A 19,046-nucleotide genomic window follows, 5' to 3' on the forward strand; every position below is an offset into this window, starting at 1 on the left:
TCTGACCTCGTCCCTCAGGCTGCTTCCCCTCATTGTCTCAGAGGTATCACCCAGAGCCAGCACTGCCATGGCTTGCAGGGCTCTGTCCTCATCTGCCCTGTGGCCAGGCCTCTCCTGGGCACGTGTGCTCCTGTCCTGGCCCCGAGGGACATCAAGGTTCAGGGAGTTCCCTGCCATCCCTGCATGGCTTTGTCAATGGGAAAAGGGCTTTCCCTTGTCCCACTGGGTGTGTTCAAGGGCAGTGGAGACCATGTGCCCTTGCAGGGGGATGGTCCAGGCAGTGATGGTGATGCAGTAGTGATGCTGTGCTGGAGCCAAGGTGCAGCTTGGCACAGCACAGCACATCCATACAGCCCAGGCAGAGCCTGCACTCCCACCGTGGACAGCGCTACCCATCCCTAGAGCCACCCAAACTTTGTCCCCACACCCGTTGGAGATCTCTAAAGCAGATGCTTCAAACGTGAGGAGCTTTCCTGTTGTCCTTTGTGCTGAGGTTAAGTTCCTGTGCAGTTTCCTGCCCTGTTATATATAGCTGTCAGCCCGTCCCGTGGGCTCTGCCAGCCGCCTGTTCCACTTTGGAGTTGTTTATCCGCAGCCCAGGCACTCAGTGGAGGCTGGGGGGGATGGGGGTACCTCAGGGGCAGAGGAGTCCTATAGCACCCCGTGCAGGGTGAGACTGTGGGTGCCTGCAGGCACTGGGTGTCCCCAGACACTGGGTGCACATGGGGTTTTCCAAGAGGGAGCTGGGTTTTCTGCCCAGCCGTAGTTTTCCCACTGGAAGCCGGGTGCTCCCCCTGCTCTGCGCGGGATGCCCGAATGAAAGAGCGACTGTTCCTGGAGGTCACCAACAGCGTCATGAGCCTCTATGTCACCCTGGCTAAAATTAGACACTGATCAGTGTTGGGAGGGATGTGATTTTACAGGTTCCTGTTTATTAGAGCAGCCTTCGCTCCAGGCCATGTTTCCGGCTCCTCCCTGGTGGGGACACTGCCCACGGCAGCCCCTGTGGTTTGCAGTGGCCAGAGCCAGGATGAGCAGCAGAAAGGCCTCTGTTTCCTCAACAAGGGGCTTTTGAACAGCAGGCAGGACGTTGGTGGCTGGATGGGATATGGGATTTTACCGTGGGGAATGTCCCTGCCCGCAATAACTGCTGCAAAAGCCACCGGGATATTTTCTTCCCTGCCTGCCCATGCTGCTCCAAAAAGGCTCCTGAGCTGCTGAGGGTCTTGCCTGCAGTCAGCCCCAGTGCCAGGCACTGCCAGGCTTCTGGGCTTCTTCTGGGGCAACCCCGAGGGTATAGGGCTATCTGTGTTGCACCCCTGGGGCTTGGTGCCCAGCGAGGGCCAGGACACATTGACTGGGGCAGTCTCAGCCCTGTGGTGCTGCAGTCCCCAGGGAGGGTGGGAATGCTGGAGCTGGGGGGTGGCAGCTGGGGTGACCAGTGGGGTGGATGGAGGGGTGGTGGGAGGGTGTTGGCCATGCTGCTCTCTGACAGCACTCTTGTCTGTCCTTCTGCACAGGCGGCTGTGCCGTGACCAGCGCCCCAGCCCAGTGTCCTGCCGTGGGGGCAAGAGTGCCCCCGAGCCCCCACCCACCATGTTCAACCTGATGAAGAAGGACAAAGAGAAGGATGGGGCCCGGAAGGAGAAGAAGAAGGAGAAAAAGGAGCGAATGTCAGCAGCTGAGCTCAAGAGCTTGGAGGAGATGAGCATGCGCCGGGGCTTCTTCAACCTCAACCGGGCCTCCAAACGGGACTCCAAGACACGCCTGGAGATCTCCAACCCCATCCCCATTAAAGTGGCCAGTGGTTCCGAGCTGCACCTCACAGATATTGACTCTGACAGCAACCGGGGCAGCGTCATCTTGGACTCAGGCCACCTGAGCACGGCCAGCTCCAGCGACGATCTCAAAGCCGATGATACCAGCTTCAAGGGCTCGGTGCTGCAGCGGGCAGCCAAGTTTGGCTCCTTGGCCAAGCAGAACTCTCAAGTGATTGTCAAACGCTTCTCCTTCTCCCAGAAAAGCCGGGATGAGAGCACCTCAGAGACCTCCACACCCTCTGAGCACTCGGCAGCCCCCTCTCCCCAGGTGGAGGTGCGCATGCTGGAGACCCCGCTCGACAAGCAGGGGGCTCCCCCTGGACAGCCCTGCACCCCTCCCAGCACTTCCCTGCATGCCAGGGTGCCGGAGCTCGTCGGCAAGAGATTCCCCGCCGAGCTGCGGCTGCCCGCCCTGGTGCCCCCCCAGCCCCCCAGCCCACGGCAGCTGGAGCTGCAGAGGCGCAACACCGGCGATTTCGGCTTCTCCCTGCGCCGCACCACCATGCTGGACCGGGGCCCCGACGGGCAGGTGTACCGGCGCGTCGTGCACTTCGCCGAGCCCGGAGCCGGCACCAAAGACTTGGCCTTGGGCTTGGTGCCGGGAGACCGGCTGGTGGAGATCAACGGGCGGAACGTGGAGAACAAATCCCGGGATGAGATTGTGGAGATGATCCGACAGTCGGGGGAGACGGTGCAGCTGAAGGTGCAGCCCATCCTGGAGCTGAGTGAGCTGAGCCGCTGCTGGCTGCGGGGCGGCCAGGGGACACGCCGTGCTGCCTGGGATGTGAGTAACGCCGCCCCGCCGCGGGCACTGCCGGGGCTCTGCCAGCGTCCTCACGGGGGTGTTTGGGTTGGCAGGGGCCGTGGGAAACAGCGGGTGCCGCGGCTGCTCCAGCCAGGAGCGATGCACAAGGAGGAGTGGGAGGCTGTGGTTGGGATGCAGTGGCGATGCATCAGGTCTTGCAAATCATTGCTGGTGGGTTTTGCCCCTCAAAGGAGCTCAGGGTGCTGTTGGGTTGAGTTTTCCTCCTGCCAGAGGTGCCACAGGAGAGCCCAGCTCTGCGTGGCCTGCGGGAAGTCTGTCCCCATCTCTTTGCTGACGGAGCACAGTCCAGCTGAGAAGGGAGCTTTGCTCCTCACTGCCAGGAAATTCCAAAGGCTACTTTGCAGAAGGACACTGCCTCCTCCACTGCCCACGCTGGCGTCCCCCGCTGGGATCCTCCCCGGGGACTGGGGCAGGCACACAGTGCGCCAGGGGCCGGGCGCTGCTGGCGGCGTGCGCAGCCCTGCGTACGCGGCTGCTACTGCTGCTGTATAAATAGAAACTTAATGGCTGGGTGACCCACATCCCTCATGCCTGCTGCCCAGCACTGCTGACCCTGCCATGGGCTAACCAGCGTCCTGGCCAGCCGGGCACCCCAGCAGAGCCCCACAGATGCCAGCAACCTGCAGGGCTGGACCCCCTCCATGGTGGCAGGGGGTGCAGCAGCATGGCACGTTTTGGGGTATTAGTAACTGGACTTGTTTAGTGTATTTTTAAGCCTTCCTTGGGGGAGGAGGGTGCCTGCGCCTGCAGAGCAGGTTGCTTGCACTGGGGACAGCCACCCTATGCATGGCGAGGCTCTGTGCCTGCGGGATGGTGGCCAGGATGGAGTGAGGGTGACCGCAGGGCTCCACGTGCTCCTGGAGCAGATGCCGGCGCTGCGGGATGGAGTCTGCGCCAGGGCAGAGCCGTGGCTTTCCCGCAGCTCCTCCCCGGAGCCCTGCGGGCGTCACCGGGCACTGCTGGCTGTGTAACCCCGCTGGGATAACCCTGTGTGGGCACGGCTGTGGCGGTGTCACAGCGCCAGGTGTGTGTCGGGTGTCAGCACACACGGAGCCAGCGAGGAGCTGCTTGTGCCTTCCAGGAGCAGCGGGCTGGGCTGGCAAGGGGGAAGAGGAGACAGCGGTGCCCTTGGGGCTGCATGAGAGAGGCTGCAACATGCAGCCTTCTGCCAGAACATGGTGTGGTTTGATGGCATCAGCCGGTGGGAGCTGGCCAGAGGGCTGGCAGTGACTGTGTCGTGGGGTTGCCACTGCAGCACAGGCACCTCCAGGTGCCTCCTCCTCTTGCCTGGTGCACCAGAGTGACACACTGTGGCTCTGCTGGAAGCACAGAGTGGGGTGCTGGCTGCAGTTGGGGGTCCCTCACACAAGGTGCTGGCGCACAGGGAGGCCCAGCTCTCCCCCAGGCCCCACTAAGCTCCCTGGAACGTTTCTGGTCCTAATTTAAATAAAAATTATCCTTTTTGAAACAGGAAATTATAGACATATTTTGGGCTGTTGCTCTGCAAGCCCCTCCCCAGCTGGAGTAGGATGGTGCTGGGCTTTCTGTGCACCACGGGGATTTAACCACATCACTGGGTCACCCTTGTCCCCACGGACCCAGCTGGGCAGTGGCAGCACCCTCTGTGTCCTGGGGGGCTGTCAGTGCTGTGGGGTGATGGGGTTCCAGCTGGTGTCACAGCATTTGGTCTGGGGTGAGACCCCTTCCATGTCCCAGCCTTGCTCCCAGTGTGGGGCAGCCGGGCTGGCTCGGCTCCACACTCCTATTTATTTATTTACTGGAGAAATTCCTCAGGCAGGGCCCAGGCATGCGCCGGCCCAGCAGAAATATTCCAGAAACGCCTCTGACTGCTCTGGTGCTTCAGCAGGGCCATGGGCATCCAGCCACTGTGCTGGCCAACCTTGTGTGCCACTGTCCACAGGCACCCAGGTCCCTGCAGGTTGCTGTCCCCAGGGTGCAAGGCCACTGTGCCATGGCGTGGCTGGATTCCCCATGTTCCACCAGGTTGGGAGTGTGGGACTCTCATCATGTTGGAGGCACTTTTATAATTTTTCCGTGCTTGGGAATTTCTTTGTCTGGCTCTTTTTCTGCTCTCACTGAGGGGTTGGTGCTGCTGGGGTATCCCAGTGTGGGGGGTCCTGGGAGGGGGCTTGTATCCAGTGGGCTCAGCCATGGGCCAGTGTGTGCCTGCTGAATTTCCTGGCTTAGGAATGAGAGAAATATGCTGGCCAGGCAGAAATGCTGCTGTCACCAAACAGCTGGGCTGGACATCCCAGTGGAGGTGGCTGCATGCTTGTCCTACCTGGGGACACCGGTGTCACTGCAGACACTCTCTGCTGTGTTATACCAGCTCTACCAAGGGTGTTTGGTGTGGCCTGTCCCTCGTGCATTGGGGTGTGCCACCTTGTGCAGGATGTCCCCCTTCTTCCTCTGGGAATGTTTTTTCACTCCGGGCACATCTGTCTCTCTTCAGTTGGGCAGGGGTGCTCAGCTGCCAGCTGGGGTCCCAGTGTGCCATGCCTGTGCCACCACTGCTCCTCCATGCCACCAGCATGCCTGGCTCCCTGCCACCAGCTCCTACCAGCAGCCCCTGCACGGGGAGACCCCCGACCCCTGGCCCCTTGTCCACTGCCTCACTCCTGCTCTGTCCAGGGAGACCTTGGACTTCCAGAGGCAGCTTTGCCATGAAAACATCTTTACCATGGGCTGCTGGGGTGCTGTCTGTCCCCAGGAACATTCTGGGGGGATCTCATGTTCATGGGAAAGCCAGAGGAGGAGCAAGAAGTGTCAGGGTTGCACTGCCTGGCACGCCGGGGTGTGGATTGTGCCATCCTTCGAGGCACAGAGCCCTCCCTGGCTCCCCCAGCTCCACAGCTGCTCTTGGCCCAGAGGTGTTTCCTCTGGTGGACGGAGGCCGGGCAGTTCCCCCCGCAGCAGAGCCCACATCACTTCCTCTGGCAGTGGCGGCAGTGACGGTGCTGGTGGCGAGGCCCCACTGCTGGCGTGTCCCCCCCAGCTCTCCCTCCGGCTGCTGCTGCGCCGGCAGGGCCCTCGCATTCCTGGGCTATTTTTAGGGTGGCCCTATCAGCCCAGCTGTCCCTGCTGTCCCTGCTGCCGGCCCCACTAGTGCCTCTCCCGTGCAGTGCCGCGCTCGCCCCGGTGGAAACGCTGCTCCTGGCTCCCTCCGGTAAGGTGGGGACCCCCGGCGTGGCCAGCACAGCTTGGGGGAGCACGAGAGGGGGACGTGGGAGACTGTGCTGGTGCTGGGATTGGAGATTGAGAGGCTGAACCCCACCCCTGGGGCGCTTTGGGGTTGTTTGTTGTGGGGACCTCGTGGCCGGTGCTCTCTGGAGACCTTTGTGGCAGTGCCAGGCTGCTTGGAGCTGCGAGTGCTGCGGGCAGAGGGTTTGGGGGTTCTGACCCACAGGTGGGTTTGTCTCCAGGCTCTCATGCTCAGTATGTGCTCCTAGGCACTGGCATTTTACACCATGGTGCCAGTTTTGGGGGGACAAGGGACCCTCAGGGATGTACTCCCAGACTGCTGGGTTGCTTTGGTGACCAGGTGCTCCCCTGTGCCCACAGACACAACTGGGGTTGTAGAGTGGGTGCCATCCAGGGCAGCGGGTCCCACCAGAGCTGCCTGGCTGCTGGCACGGGGTCAGGCTTAGAATAAACCCAGTCTGTCAGGGCAAGCAGGGAGCTGGGGCAGAAAATATCCCTTCCCTCACCCTGGCATCTGCTTACCACAGTGGACTGACCTGCTTGGGGGAGCGGGGCCACAGTCCTGCAGCCTGACTAAGGGGGTTTTTTTAACACAGTGAGTTTTTCTGGGTCTCAGACTGGTCACCTGTCTGTCCCCAGAGCCCCTCCTGTGGGCACTGTTTATATGCTGAGCAGGTCCAGGTGGGCTCAGACCCCCATTCTTGCGGATCCCAGGTGGGGAAGGGCACGTGCCCGTACCCTGTGCCATGGTTTGGCGTTCTGTGTGCTGTCCCCAGTCCGTCTCACCTCTCCCTCTCTCCCCAGCCAGGGCTGCGGCTCCATGAGACATCACCATGGCGTTCTCATCCCGGTTTGCGTTCTGGGAGCAGAAGGGAAGTCTCTCTTGCATGTTTGCCTGTGCCCCATGTTTGGGTCACGCTGCTGACCAGCTCCCCCAGCTTGCCCAGTGCTGGCACCATGTTTGGAGCAGCACTCCCAGCCTCACTGTGCTGCAGTGACAGGGGCTGTGCTGGGCAATCAGGAGCTTGGCCAGGGCTGGGGTCACCAACACAGCCATGCATGTGATCACTAACACCATCACTAACGGCTTTGCAAGTGTCTGGTGCAGCCCCTAACACAGTGTGAGCCACCCCAGAGCCACCTGCCAGCCAGGAGCTGCGGTGTGATGGCAGCAGTTGGGGTGCGTTGCCCACAGGATGCACCACACACTGCCACTGCAGTGTCACAGCTGAGTCCTGGCACTCAGAGACACAGCTCAGGGCAGGGTTTGTCTGCCCACCCCCCCAGAGGCCCCTGGTTTCCCCGGGTCAGCAGGGATCTGGCATGTCCCACGTGCGGCTGCTGCAGAGATTAGCTGGTGACACTTAAAACGTGCTGTGACACCGGGGGGGGGGTGGCATGTAGAGTGACAGAGCCCTGCAGGAGGGGTGGTGGGACTCTGAACCACCTCCCTCACTGGCTGCACGTGGTGAGAGGGGCCAGGCCAGGCAGGCAGAGCACATACCTCTCCCACCTTTGGGGTTTGCCATAACCAGGGTGCATCTCTGTGCTTCACCCCCGTTTTTTTGGCTGATGGGAAGCCTGGAAGGACACATGTCCTTGTCCCTGCAGTGGGCTGCAAATTTGGGCTGGCATGGAGTGATGGTCCCAGGGGTTTTCCAGCAGCAAGGCCCCACAGTGGGCTGAAACATGCTCCTCTTGTTTGTCTGACCCTCAGGTCAAGGACGAGGATAAATCTTTAGCTGTGAAAAGACCCGTGAAGGAAGACGGGGCTGTAAGTGTCACAGGGCATGGGCAGGGTGGAGCTGTTGGGGATGGGCTCATCCTTGGTGGGAACAGCCCCTGTGACAGGGCCTGGGGACACCATGAAGTGTCATGGGCTTAGTGATGCTCTGAGCACTGAGTTTTATCCCCATGCTGACAGCCTGAGGGTTGAAAGGTTTGTGGGGCAGGGAGGTCAGCACTGCTCCCTGCCCTGGGATCCATTGTGGGGCTGTAGGTTGGTGGGGAAGGGTGCTGTGTCCCTAGTGCTGGGGTCTGGCCAGGAGCTGTGCTCCATGGCCAGGCAGAGCCCTGGGCAACACCACGTCCCGAGGAGCAGTGGAGGCTGGAGCTCCACTCACACTGGTGTGTGTCATTGTGGCTGCAGTCAGAGAGCCCAAAGGACGCAGCATCGGCACCTCTGAAAGCTGAGACCCCAAAAGCTGAGCCTGCGAAAGCTGAGCCCCCAAAACCTGAGCCTGTGAAGAGCCCTGAACCCGTGAAGAGCCCTGAGCCACCTCCTGGGAGAGGGAAGAGCCCAGAGCCAGTGCTGAACGGGGCAGCTGTGAATGGGCTGGAGGGCCCGGCCACCGAGGCACAGGGAGATGATGGTCAGGGGCTGTCCCGCCGCAAGGTGGTCCGGGTGGTGCGCAAGGTGGTCCGCAAAGTTCTGCCAGGGGAGGACACTGGCAGTGCCAAGGAGCCAGGCCGAGATGCCAAGTCTCCTGAGCCAGTGCCACCCCCAAGGAAGGAGGAAACAAGCCGCAGCAGTGTCCCAGCTCCCCCAGCCCCGCCGCCTCCCCCCACCACGGTGCCTTCAGCCAAGCCGGAAGCCAAGGATGAGATCTCAGAGGGGCTCAAAACCCTCATGGCAAAGGGCAAAACCAAGGAGCACCGGCCACGGCTCCGGCTGGGGGACAGGCAGGAGAAGTCCCGTGAGCCAGCTGGTGGGGACACAAAGCTGTCCCCGTCCCCGGGCGCTGAAGCCAAACCAGAGCCACCAGTGCAGCTTTTGGGAGGGAAAGCGGAGCTGGCAAAGGCTTCTGCTCCGAAACCCACGGCCCTGGAGAGGCACAAGGTACTGGAGTGTGCACAGCTGGGGATGCTCTGACCTGGCAGGGGGTTGTGCCCCCAGTGCAGCATGGTGTGAGCTCACCTGCATGGTTTGCAGTGGTTTTGAGATGTGTGGTGTGGGTGGGAGTCACTTTTTTGGGGCGGTCGTGTGTGCTGTGGCCACTCCATCATGCTGCCCCTTGTCTCCCCTCCATTTCATGTGGAGAAGAAGCTGCAGACCAGTGAGAAGCGGCCGACCCCTGTGAAAAATGTCCCGGCTGCTCCCCAGCAGGTGTGTAGGAGTGGTGACCCATGTCCCTGGACACTGTGGGTACACGCTGGTACCCAATTGTGCCTTCATCCTGGGACCCACCCCAAGCACTCATGGACTGCAGGGCTGGGAAAGCCTTTGCAATGGCCCTGCTGGTGTCCATGTGCCAGGGCTGTGAGGGCTGGGGGGCAGCTGGCTTGGGGCTAATGGTGCTCTGCCTCCAGGCTGCCCCTGGCCCTGCTTCCCCTGGCCCGGTATCCCTGCTGAGCCCGTCTGAGGAGGCGCAGCTCCGGCTGGAGAGGATCTTCACCACTTCTGTAATTCCAGAGGTTTTGGTGCTTGTGTGTCGCCTTCCCAGGGACAGGGAGGCATGGGCAGTGTGTGGCTGCCCAGGACGTGCCATGTGCTCTGCACACGGTGACTGTATCCCTGTGTTTGGCTGCCAACCCCGTGGTCCATTTCTGGGTGGCACTGGCAACAGGGAATGGATGACCAGGGCTGTTGGTGGGTTTGGGGATCATTGCCCAGACATGCTGAGGATGGGGAACTGCCAGCATCCCTGTAGTGCACACTGTGGTGGCTGGGATGGATGATGTCCTGGTGGTGCTGTGTGATCATGGCCATGCTAGGGCCCTGTGCCTTGTCAGGATGCTGCTTCTGCTCTATGCCTCTCACCCCCTCTCTCCTTTCTCTCCTCCTTCCTTGCTGCCGTTAGCTGGACCCCACCACCTCCGCCTCGGCACCCAGCCAGGTACTGTACCCCTGTCCTCAGGAGCCCTCTGCCTCCACCAGCGACCCCCCGCCATCCTCTGTCTGCCGCTGGGCTGGCGTCTGCGCCCGCGCCTCGTGCTGGAGTGTAAGGCTTTCCCCATCCCACCCTGCTCCCTGGGCTGCCGTGGGGCCGGCGGGTGCCAGGGCAGCCGGGGCTGGGTGCCTCTCCCCTCCCCAGCGAGGTCATGCCGGGAGGCCAGATGTACCAGGAGGGTTCTCTCAGTGGAGGTGGCACAGCTGGGGCGGGCAGGGGTGTGGAGCAGGGTATGAAGGGGCAGAGTGCTGGCACAGGCAGGACGCATGGCTTGTGCTGAAGCAGCTGTGGCACGTGGTGCTGGCGGAGCTCAGAGCGGGGTCAGTGCAGTGACCCCCAGCCCCAGGGCTTTGGCAGCATGGCCTCGTGGCCAGTGTCATTCCCAGCTCTGTGTCTGTCCAGAACTGCACTGGACTTGCCACCCCACTGTCCACAGTGGTGGCCGTGGCACGAGGAGTGCCCGCAGGGCTTGGCACGGCGGTGCTTTGCCTCCGCTCACTGCCCCTCGCCTCTTTCCGTGCTGTGTGCGGGGCAGGGCTGAGCCCTTCTCGCCTTCACTGCCGTCTCTCGGCCTCGCCAGGGTCCAGCGGACGATGCGCCGACAGCTCCCCTTGACCCCGTCCCTGCTGCAGCTCAGGTTTGGCTTTGGGGCTCGTCCTGCTCTCCTTGTTCCAGGGACATCCCCACTGTGCTGGCCACCAGCCTGTCCCGTGTCAGAGCCCTGTGCCACGTCCTGTGTGCCTCCATTACACGCCTCAGTGTGTCCTGTGTCCCTGCAGCATGTCCCTGCAGCATGTCCCCATAGCATGTCTGGTGTCCCTGCATCCTGACACGTGGCTGGCATGGGTGCCTGCTCTCAGGGCTGTGGTTTGGGAGCTTGGCCCCTCCAGGCTCCCCCGAGGTGGCTGTGGTGAATGTGTCGGGGGGTCACTGTGTCTTTGTGTCTGCCCCAAGCTGTGACAGGACCCTGGTGGTCTCTGCAGCCCTACGCCCACTGCGGTCCCCAGCAGACAAACCAGGGGCACGTGCTGGGAGGGTTTGTGGCTTGTGGAGGTGGCCTGGCTGTTCAGCACATGGCCCTGTGGCCAGTCAGCCCTGCTCCTTCCAGCCCCAGGAATGAGGGGAAGGGGTGAGACAGGCCAGGGGGGCAGGTCACCACAACCTCTCCACATCTGCTGTCTCACAGGCCAAGTCAGAGGAGCAGATAGCAGCTGAAGAGGCCTGGTACGAGACCGAGAAGGTGTGGCTGGTGCACAGGGATGGCTTCTCCTTGGGTGAGCCAGGGGCACTGCTGGGACACAGCACCCCATCCCTCCTGTGGCTCAGCGAGCCTCCCTGACCCCACTGCGGTGTCCCTGGGGGCTGCCAGCGTGGCCCCTCTGAGTGCCCTGTGACCCTCACAGGCAGCCAGCTGCGGCCAGAGGTGGGCAGTCCCCTCCCCGAGGGCAAAGTGAAGGTGAAACTGGACCACGATGGAGCCATCCTGGAGGTGGAGGAGGATGATGTGGAGAAGGTAGGGCTGCAGGGTGAGGGCCAGCGGGGCAGATCCCCGTTCCCTGCCTGACCTGCCCCACCTCAACCTCGCTGACAGGCAAACCCCCCGTCCTGTGACCGTGTGGAGGACCTCGCCAGCCTCCTCTACCTCAACGAGTCCAGCACACTGCACACGCTGCGCCAGCGCTACGGTGGCAACCTCCTGCACACCTACGCCGGGCCCACCATGGTCATCATCAACCCGCTGAGCTCCCCCTCCATGTACTCTGAGAAGGTGACGCTGTTGTGGGGGGACACCGGAGGGGACAAGCAGCTGGCACCGCGCAGAGGGTGTGGAGGGGGTAGCAGAGCGCTGACTCTCCCCGTCTCCATCAGGTGATGCACATGTTCAAGGGGTGCCGCAGGGAGGACACCTCCCCGCACATCTACGCGGTGGCGCAGGCCGCGTACCGCAGCATGCTGATGAGCCGCCAGGACCAGGCCATCGTCCTGCTGGGTGCCAGCGGCAGCGGCAAAACCACCAACTGCCAGCACCTGGTCCAGTACCTTGCCACCATCGCTGGCAGCACCGGCAAGGTCTTCTCCGGTGAGTCCCTTTGTGGGTGTCCCTTTGTCCTGCCTGCACACACCCCTCGCTTTGTGGTCACAGCCCCACGCACGTGGCAGCGGCCGAACACGCGCCAAACGGGCTGGCACTGCGTCACGCCCGTGCCTTTGCCGCGCTCCTGGGGCTGCTGCGGTGCAAGGGAGCACCTGCCCAACCGGCTCTGGCCCCCTGCCCACCGCACAGCCCCTGCACTGCCCCGCTTCTCTTCCCGCAGCGGAGAAGTGGCAGGCTCTCTACACCATCCTGGAGGCTTTTGGCAATAGCAGCACCGGCATGAATGGCAACGCCACCCGCTTCTCCCAGATCATCTCTCTGGACTTCGACCAGGCTGGGCAGGTGGCGTCTGCCTCTGTACAGGTGAGGGGACCAGGGTGGTCCCCCCAGCATAGGAGCTGGTCCATCCTTGCCAGCGTGGCTCCCTGTGGTGTGGGAGCCAGTCCATCCTCACACAAGTGTTGTCCAGAGAAGCTGTAACTGCCCCATCCCCTGTGGCAGGGTTCAAGGCCAGGTTGGACAGGGCTTGGAGCAACCTGGGATGGGGGGAAGTGTCCTTGCCCATGGCAGGGGTTTAGAACTCCTTGATCTTTCAGATGCCTTCCAGTCCAAACCATTCCATGATTCTCCTGGTGTTTCCTACACTGCAAGCTCTGCCACAGATCCCCAGTCATGCTCGCAGTGCTCAGCAGCCTGCCATCCTGCTCTCATCCTTGTTCACACCCAGATCAGATGGGCTCCCTGTCCTTGCTGAGTTAGTCCCAAAAACAGGGGATGTGTCTTCCAGACACCTCTCTGCTGTGATAGCAGCAGAGCCCTAAAAATCCAGGAGACATACTCTGTGCTCTTCACCAAGGAGAGATGCTCATGGGCTGCTTGGGTGATGTTTGCATTCACATGATGCCCTGCAGTGGGAGGGAGACCCTCACATCTCTGTGAGGACCCTGGGCAGGCAGCAAGAATAAGGCTGGGGTGGGCTGGGGGGTCTTGGTGGGATTGGAGCACTTGGGGACAGTTCCCAACTGTCCCACCTCTGCCAGACACTGCTGCTGGAGAAGCTGCGTGTGGCCCGGCGCCCGGCCAATGAGACCACCTTCAATGTCTTCTACTACCTGCTGGCCTGCTCTGACAGCACCCTGCGGTGAGCTGGGGGGATGGCACGGCCTCCATCGTGGGGGTGTCCCTGGGACCTCCCCCATGGGGCCAATCGTGGTGTTTATCCCTGCAGGACTGAGCTTCACTTCAACCACCTGGCAGAGAACAATGTCTTTGGCATCGTGCCCCCCTCCAAGGTTGGTGTTGTGGGGGGTGTAGGGGAAGATGAGGGTCTCTGGCCCCTTTGAGTGCAGGGGGATGCGGAGCTAGGCTCCCAAACCAGTGGCTCCTCTTGTTTTCCACAGCCGGAGGAAAAGCAGAAGGCAACCCAGCAGTTCAGCAAGCTCCTGGCAGCCATGAAGGTGATGGGCATCTCAGGAGATGAGCAGAAAGCCTTCTGGCTCATCCTGGGGGCCATTTACCATCTGGGAGCTGCCGGGGCAACCAAAGGTAACAAACTGGGAGCCATTAACCAGGGGAGGTTTGAGACTGATGCATGTGGGGGGTTCCATGGGCATCTTGCAAACAGCTTGCAGTGCAGCCAAGCCCTGGGGGAGAGGGTGGGAGGCTGTGTTGGCTCAGGGACAGTGCCCTGCCACCCTGAGTGCTCTGGGGTACCCAACTTTGTCCCCACAGTCTGGGTGGTCTCATTAACTGCTGGGAATTGAGCATGGTCAGACCCTGGGCTGGCCCCTGCCAACTTGGGGGAGTGGGGGCCTGGGTGGAGGCAACTGGGGGAGTGTCCCCCATTCCCAGTGTAACACCTTTCCCTCCGTCCTCGCAGACCCACTGGCAGATGGAGCTGGTAATGGGAGTGGGGAGGGCTCTGCTCTGGGGGGTGCCATGCAGTGCTTATTTGGAGGCTGAAATGGGGACTTGGGATGCTGTTGGTGTGCTGGGACCAGCCTTGACCCTGGCTGGGTCCTGGCAGCCCCAAATTTGCCTGCTGCTTGTGAGGAGTCCCAGCCCAGTCCTGTCAGCACCATTGGTGATGTGGGGCAGGGCTGCTCTGGCACACAGTGCTCACCATGGGCGTGAGTCTCCCACAGCTCCAGCTTTGCTCTCCATTCCTGGGGATGGCAAATTTGGCTTTGGGGGCTGCTCTTCTCCCCCTGTGGCTTCTCTTTCTGCCTGTTGTGCCAGAAGCCCCTGTGGTGCTGCATGCTGGTGGGAGAGCTGGGCATGTCACCCCCAAAATGGGCACCTGGAGCTGGTGGCTGCACCCAGGGGATTTGCAGCCCTGCGGTAAAAGATGATCTGGGGATGAAGAGAGAGAGACCAGAGGGGTCTGGATGCACAGTGGGGCACAGGGCTGGCCCATGGGGTGCTCTCAGGGCACTAGAGGGCAGCAGGGCCCCGCTGCAGCCACCACAGCAGGATGCTCAGGCAACTCCAGAGCCTCTCCATGGGAGCCTGCTATGGGGGGAACCCCAGATCCTGCTGTGGGGGAAAGCACTGCTGCTTCCTGTTCGAGGCAGGCATCCCACCCCCAGATCTGTGCTGCTTGCTGCTGAAGCCTCCCCTGCACTTCGTGGACACTGGGAGTGCTCAGAGTCAGCTGAGTTGCACCAACCCCACAATTTCCTTGGCCCCGGGCTGGATCCAAAAGTGATTCCTCTTGCCCTGGGGCAGAGCTGAGCTGCTCCCCAGCGGTGCCCATGGTGTGGGGGGCTCAAAGGGAAGGGATCCCCACGCCGGTCAGGGTTTGTCACTGCAGTGGTGCCTGGGGAGGGGGCAGGCATGGCATGTGCAGTGGCATGGTGGCAGGAGGGCGTTCCCGTGCCGTCGCGCGCCGTTGTTTCTAACCCCTGTCTCTGTTTGCATGGTGCATGCTGCCCTTTGCAATGCAGACGCCGACGAAGGTAAAGTCCCGTTCTCCACGTGTATCTCTGGCTCCCCCCTCCCCCGTGCCACCCTCATCCCGCTTCCGTGTCCCTGTGTGTCACCGTTAACCTGCTCCGTGCGTCCGTGTCTGTGTCTGCCTGGCTGCATTGCAGCTGTCACCAAGCAGGGACGTGTCCCCACGTGGGGTGGCTCAGAGCCTCAGAGGTCCCTGGGTAGTGGTGGCAAAGGGTCTGTGCTCCACACCAGTGTGGCTTCAGGCTCCACCCTGCAGCAGCACAAAGCCATTCACCCCCATCTCCTCTTAGACCCCAAATATCTCTGTCTCTTCAAACCCTAAAACGCGTGTTCCCACTGTGCCCATCATCCCCAACCTGCTCTGTGGGTCCCTATGATCATCTCAGGCCTGTTTGGAAACGCTCCCCATTTTTGGGAGTGCCCTGCCTGGCCCTGAACCCCCTTCTCCACCCTTCAGCTGGGAGGAAGCAGTTTGCACGGCACGAGTGGGCTCAGAAAGCCGCGTACCTGCTGGGCTGCAGCCTGGAGGAGCTCTCCTCTGCCATCTTCAAGCACCAGTCCAAGGGCACCCTGCAGCGCTCCACCTCCTTCCGCCAGGGCCCCGATGAGTCTCCCCTGGGGGACAGTGGCACAGGTAGGGTGAGGTACAGGGGGGACAGCGGATGGCTCCGGGGGATGCCGGGCTCGGGACACTCAGGCTTGCTTTGGCCAGGTCCCAAGCTGACGGCGCTGGAGTGCCTGGAGGCCATGGCAGCTGGCTTGTACTCCGAGCTCTTCACACTCCTCATCTCCCTCCTCAACAGGTATGTGCTGGGGGGGCCAGCAGGAGAGCAGGGGGGGTGCCTGGCAGCACCCACTGACCCCACTATGTCCCTTTGTGCTCCCCCCAGGGCGCTGAAGTCGAGCCAGCACTCGGTGTGCTCCGTGACAGTGGTGGACACCCCTGGGGCACAGAACCCCGAGCTGGCGGGGCAAAGTCGGGGAGCCACCTTCGAGGAGCTCTGCCACAACTATGCCCAGGAGCGCCTGCAGCAGCTCTTCCACCAGCGCACCTTTGCCCGCGAGCTGGAGAGATACAAGGAGGTACCAGGGACACCCAGGGCTGCCATTGCCTCCTCCATTCCTGCCCTCCCATACCCATGTGAACAATTCCTGTGTGTTCCCCCTGATTTCTTACCCAGTGGTCACTGGACCAGACAAACCAAAGCAGTTCTGACACGATGCTCAGTGCCCAGGGCTTTCCCCAAAGCTCCTGTGATAGCTATGGAGCACAGCACAGCGGGGCTGGGCTGGGAGGTGGTGGAGTGGCTGTGGGTGGTGGTGATGCTTCTTCTCCATCTCAGCACTGACAGCCCATGGGGACCCTTCCATGTGTCCTGGTCCTCCCTTAGCACTCCACATCACCCCATCAAGACCAACACCCTGATGGGCTCTCACTCCCTATCACTGCTACTCTGCAGTGTGGGCACTCACCTGCCTCTGTTCCCCCTCACCAGGAGAACATAGAGCTTGCCCTGGCTGATGCTGAGCCCAGCTGCTCTGGCTCCATAGCTGCTGTGGACCAGTCCTCACACCAGGCACTGGTAAGCACCTTCCACTCTTCCTTCCAGCCTCATTGTGGCAGCAGATGGGCAGCTTTTTGGGATTTTGGTGGTAGAGGGGAAGGAAAGGGGCTGTCCTGAATGCTTGGCCATGAGAGCATGGGTGCAAGTGTGTGTGCAGCCCACATACCTGGTGCACCCAGCATGGTTCTTCCCTCTTGTCCTGGGAGCTGCCTGTGCAGAGGGCAGGGGGCCTGGAGACTGTGTGTGATTTCTGGGGTGCTCCAGTCCTCAAAGTGCTCTGGTTGCCGGGATGCTCTGGTCTCCAAGGTGCTCAGGTTCCTAGTGTCCATGGATCCCCAAGGTTCTCCAATCCCTGGGGTCCTCTAGTCCCTCCTGGAGAAGGCTGCAGAGACCAGGGGTGCTGCTGGCACCATCCCTGTGCTGGGTTTCAGCCCAGCACTGCATTCCCCACCTCAGTGAGATGCACTGCCAGAGTGTCCCATATGCACTCTTTCCCTTCTGGGAAGGGAATCACTAAATCCACTAATCAGCAGCCCTCTCATACCGTATGAGGTTGTGTGCTCCCTGGGTGGCCCAAAGCCCTGTGTCACCCCATGTCTCTGTCCTGGGGGACCCTGGTGTGCCAGACTGGCTCCCAACGTGGTGACCCTGCAGGTCCGGTCTCTGGCCCGCACGGACGAGGCGCGGGGGCTGCTGTGGCTTCTGGAGGAGGAAGCGCTGCAGCCAGGGGGCAACGAGGACACCTTGCTGGAGCGGCTCTTCTCCTACTACGGGCCCCAGGAAGGGGGCAAAAAAGGTATGGAGGGGCGCCTGGGACCATGGAGATGTGTCCATTAGACCTGAAACAACCTCTCTAGTGGAAGATGTCCCTGGGGGCTTGAAATGAGAGATCTTTCGGCCTTCCAGCCCAAGCCATTCTGGGATTCTGTGACATGTCCCAGTGAAACACTGGTCCCCAGGGCTGTGCCCACTGGTTCTGTGTTTCCCTGCAGGGCACAACCCACTACTCCCCAGTGACAAGCCCCGGCACTTCCTCCTGGGACACAACTCAGGGACCAACTGGGTGGAGTACGACGCTACGGGATGGCTCAACTACGTCAAGCACAACCCAGCCTCCCAAAACGCCTCTGTCCTACTGCAGGAGTCCCAGAAGTGAGCAGGGTCCTGGGGTGGGAGCATGGCAGGGGGGAGAGGTGACGCTGGGGGGTGACATGCCCTCTGTGCCCTGCAGGAAGGTGATCAGCAGCCTGTTTTCTGGGCGCGGTGGCTCGGCGCTGGTGCTGTCGGGCTCGGTGGCGGGGCTGGAGGGGGGCTCCCAGCTGGCCCTGCGCCGGGCCACCAGCATGCGCAAGACTTTCACCACCGGCGTGGCTGCCGTCAAGAAGAAATCCCTCTGCATCCAGATCAAGCTGCAAGTGGTGAGTGAGGGGATGCCGAGGGGGATCACCACATCTGGCTGGGGCATCTCTGCACGTCACTGCTCACCCTGCTCTGCCACACCCACAGGATGCCCTCATCGACAGCATCAAGAAGTCCAAGCTCCACTTTGTGCATTGCTTCCTGCCCAAGGCGGGGGGCAGCGGGGACCCCCAGGCTGTGCTGTGCCGGCGGGTGAGTGGCAGCGAGCTGGAGCTGCCGGCAGAGCACTGTGAGGCCGGGCTGATGCAGCTGGACGTGCCCCTCCTGCGTGCCCAGCTCCGCGGCTCCCGCCTGCTCGACGCCCTCCGCATGTACCGCCAAGGTGAGCCCTGGCACCAGCACCAGGGGATGGACAACACGGAGGTCCTGGCTGCATCTTCTCGCTGGAGAGCCAAAGACCCCCCCAGGAATCCCTTCAGCACGTGCCCTTGCTGTGAACTGTGGAGCCTCACCCAGGGCGGTCCTGTCCCTGTCCCCGCTCTCCTGCTGGGCTGTTATCTTACACTGGGGACAGGCATGGCCTTAATTGGGCGTCTGCCTTGGTGCCACTGGTTCCTGGCAGCAATCCCATTGGCATCCAGCCCCTGTCCCACTGGAACGAGAGCCTCTGGGTTGTGCTCAGCAAAGCATTTATCGATACATTGGCTGGCCAGCCACGCGGCTGAGGGTTTATTGCTTGGAGGCTGGGCCCTCCTGCCATGATTGGAAATCTATGCCACCTGCACACCTCCTGCATCAATGGCTGTGACCCGCAGACCGTGCCGGGGTCAATGTCCCCATCAATACCTCATTGTTAATTAAGATATGGAGGCTCAGTGCTGGAGTTGGCTGTGGCTCAGAGTGGAGCCAGATCAGGACTTGCACAGGCAACACGTGTCGCTGCTCTCCCCCTGAGGAGGGATCTGGCCGCTTTTTTCTCAGATCCCAGCCAAAATTGCTGGAGGATGCAGCCAAGGAAAACCTCCCGGGGAGGCCAAGGGCATTCCAGCTATGCCTGACCCCATGGGGAGTTTGTGTCACATGGGCTGACCCTGTCAGCTTTCCCAAAACACGAGCCCCAGCGTGTCAGGGCACGTGGGGCTGTCCCTGGCCATCCCCTGGGCATCCACACAGCCCCACTTTCCCTTGCTTCCCCAGGTTACCCCGACCACATGGTGTTTGCGGAGTTCAGGCGGCGCTTTGATGTCCTGGCCCCACACCTGACCAAAAAGCATGGGCGCAACTACATCGTGGTAGATGAGAAACGGGTACGTG

At 61.8% G+C, this 19,046-nt stretch overlaps 1 protein-coding gene across 11 annotated transcripts in view; it reads left to right on the forward strand.

Moving 5' to 3' along the window:
* Window positions 1–19,046, forward strand: part of MYO18A (myosin XVIIIA) — a 36,543-nt gene that overhangs the window by 3,142 nt on the left and 14,355 nt on the right. For 2 of the 11 annotated variants that reach the window (XM_058854124.1, XM_058854126.1), the window contains exons 1-26: window positions 5,682–5,833; window positions 6,673–6,738; window positions 7,584–7,642; window positions 8,018–8,707; window positions 8,912–8,974; window positions 9,178–9,282; window positions 9,669–9,809; window positions 10,339–10,395; window positions 10,945–11,032; window positions 11,162–11,271; window positions 11,350–11,526; window positions 11,628–11,838; window positions 12,074–12,216; window positions 12,894–12,994; window positions 13,082–13,145; window positions 13,254–13,398; window positions 14,799–14,810; window positions 15,266–15,442; window positions 15,521–15,611; window positions 15,699–15,891; window positions 16,305–16,391; window positions 17,028–17,169; window positions 17,366–17,525; window positions 17,605–17,791; window positions 17,880–18,114; window positions 18,930–19,039. In XM_058854124.1, coding sequence (XP_058710107.1) covers window positions 6,702–6,738; window positions 7,584–7,642; window positions 8,018–8,707; window positions 8,912–8,974; window positions 9,178–9,282; window positions 9,669–9,809; window positions 10,339–10,395; window positions 10,945–11,032; window positions 11,162–11,271; window positions 11,350–11,526; window positions 11,628–11,838; window positions 12,074–12,216; window positions 12,894–12,994; window positions 13,082–13,145; window positions 13,254–13,398; window positions 14,799–14,810; window positions 15,266–15,442; window positions 15,521–15,611; window positions 15,699–15,891; window positions 16,305–16,391; window positions 17,028–17,169; window positions 17,366–17,525; window positions 17,605–17,791; window positions 17,880–18,114; window positions 18,930–19,039 — 3,585 coding nt within the window. In that variant the 5' untranslated portion in view covers window positions 5,682–5,833; window positions 6,673–6,701. Of the gene's footprint in view, window positions 1–1,520; window positions 2,605–5,678; window positions 5,834–6,672; window positions 6,739–7,583; window positions 7,643–8,017; window positions 8,708–8,911; window positions 8,975–9,177; window positions 9,283–9,668; window positions 9,810–10,338; window positions 10,396–10,944; window positions 11,033–11,161; window positions 11,272–11,349; window positions 11,527–11,627; window positions 11,839–12,073; window positions 12,217–12,893; window positions 12,995–13,081; window positions 13,146–13,253; window positions 13,399–14,798; window positions 14,811–15,265; window positions 15,612–15,698; window positions 15,892–16,304; window positions 16,392–17,027; window positions 17,170–17,365; window positions 17,526–17,604; window positions 17,792–17,879; window positions 18,115–18,929; window positions 19,040–19,046 lie in introns of those variants that run through there. The other 9 variants (XM_058854131.1, XM_058854133.1, XM_058854128.1 and 6 more) reach the window with 7 other exon arrangements.

The sequence above is a fragment of the Poecile atricapillus genome, chromosome 21 (assembly GCF_030490865.1).
Source record: "Poecile atricapillus isolate bPoeAtr1 chromosome 21, bPoeAtr1.hap1, whole genome shotgun sequence".
Lineage (NCBI taxonomy): Eukaryota > Metazoa > Chordata > Aves > Passeriformes > Paridae > Poecile > Poecile atricapillus.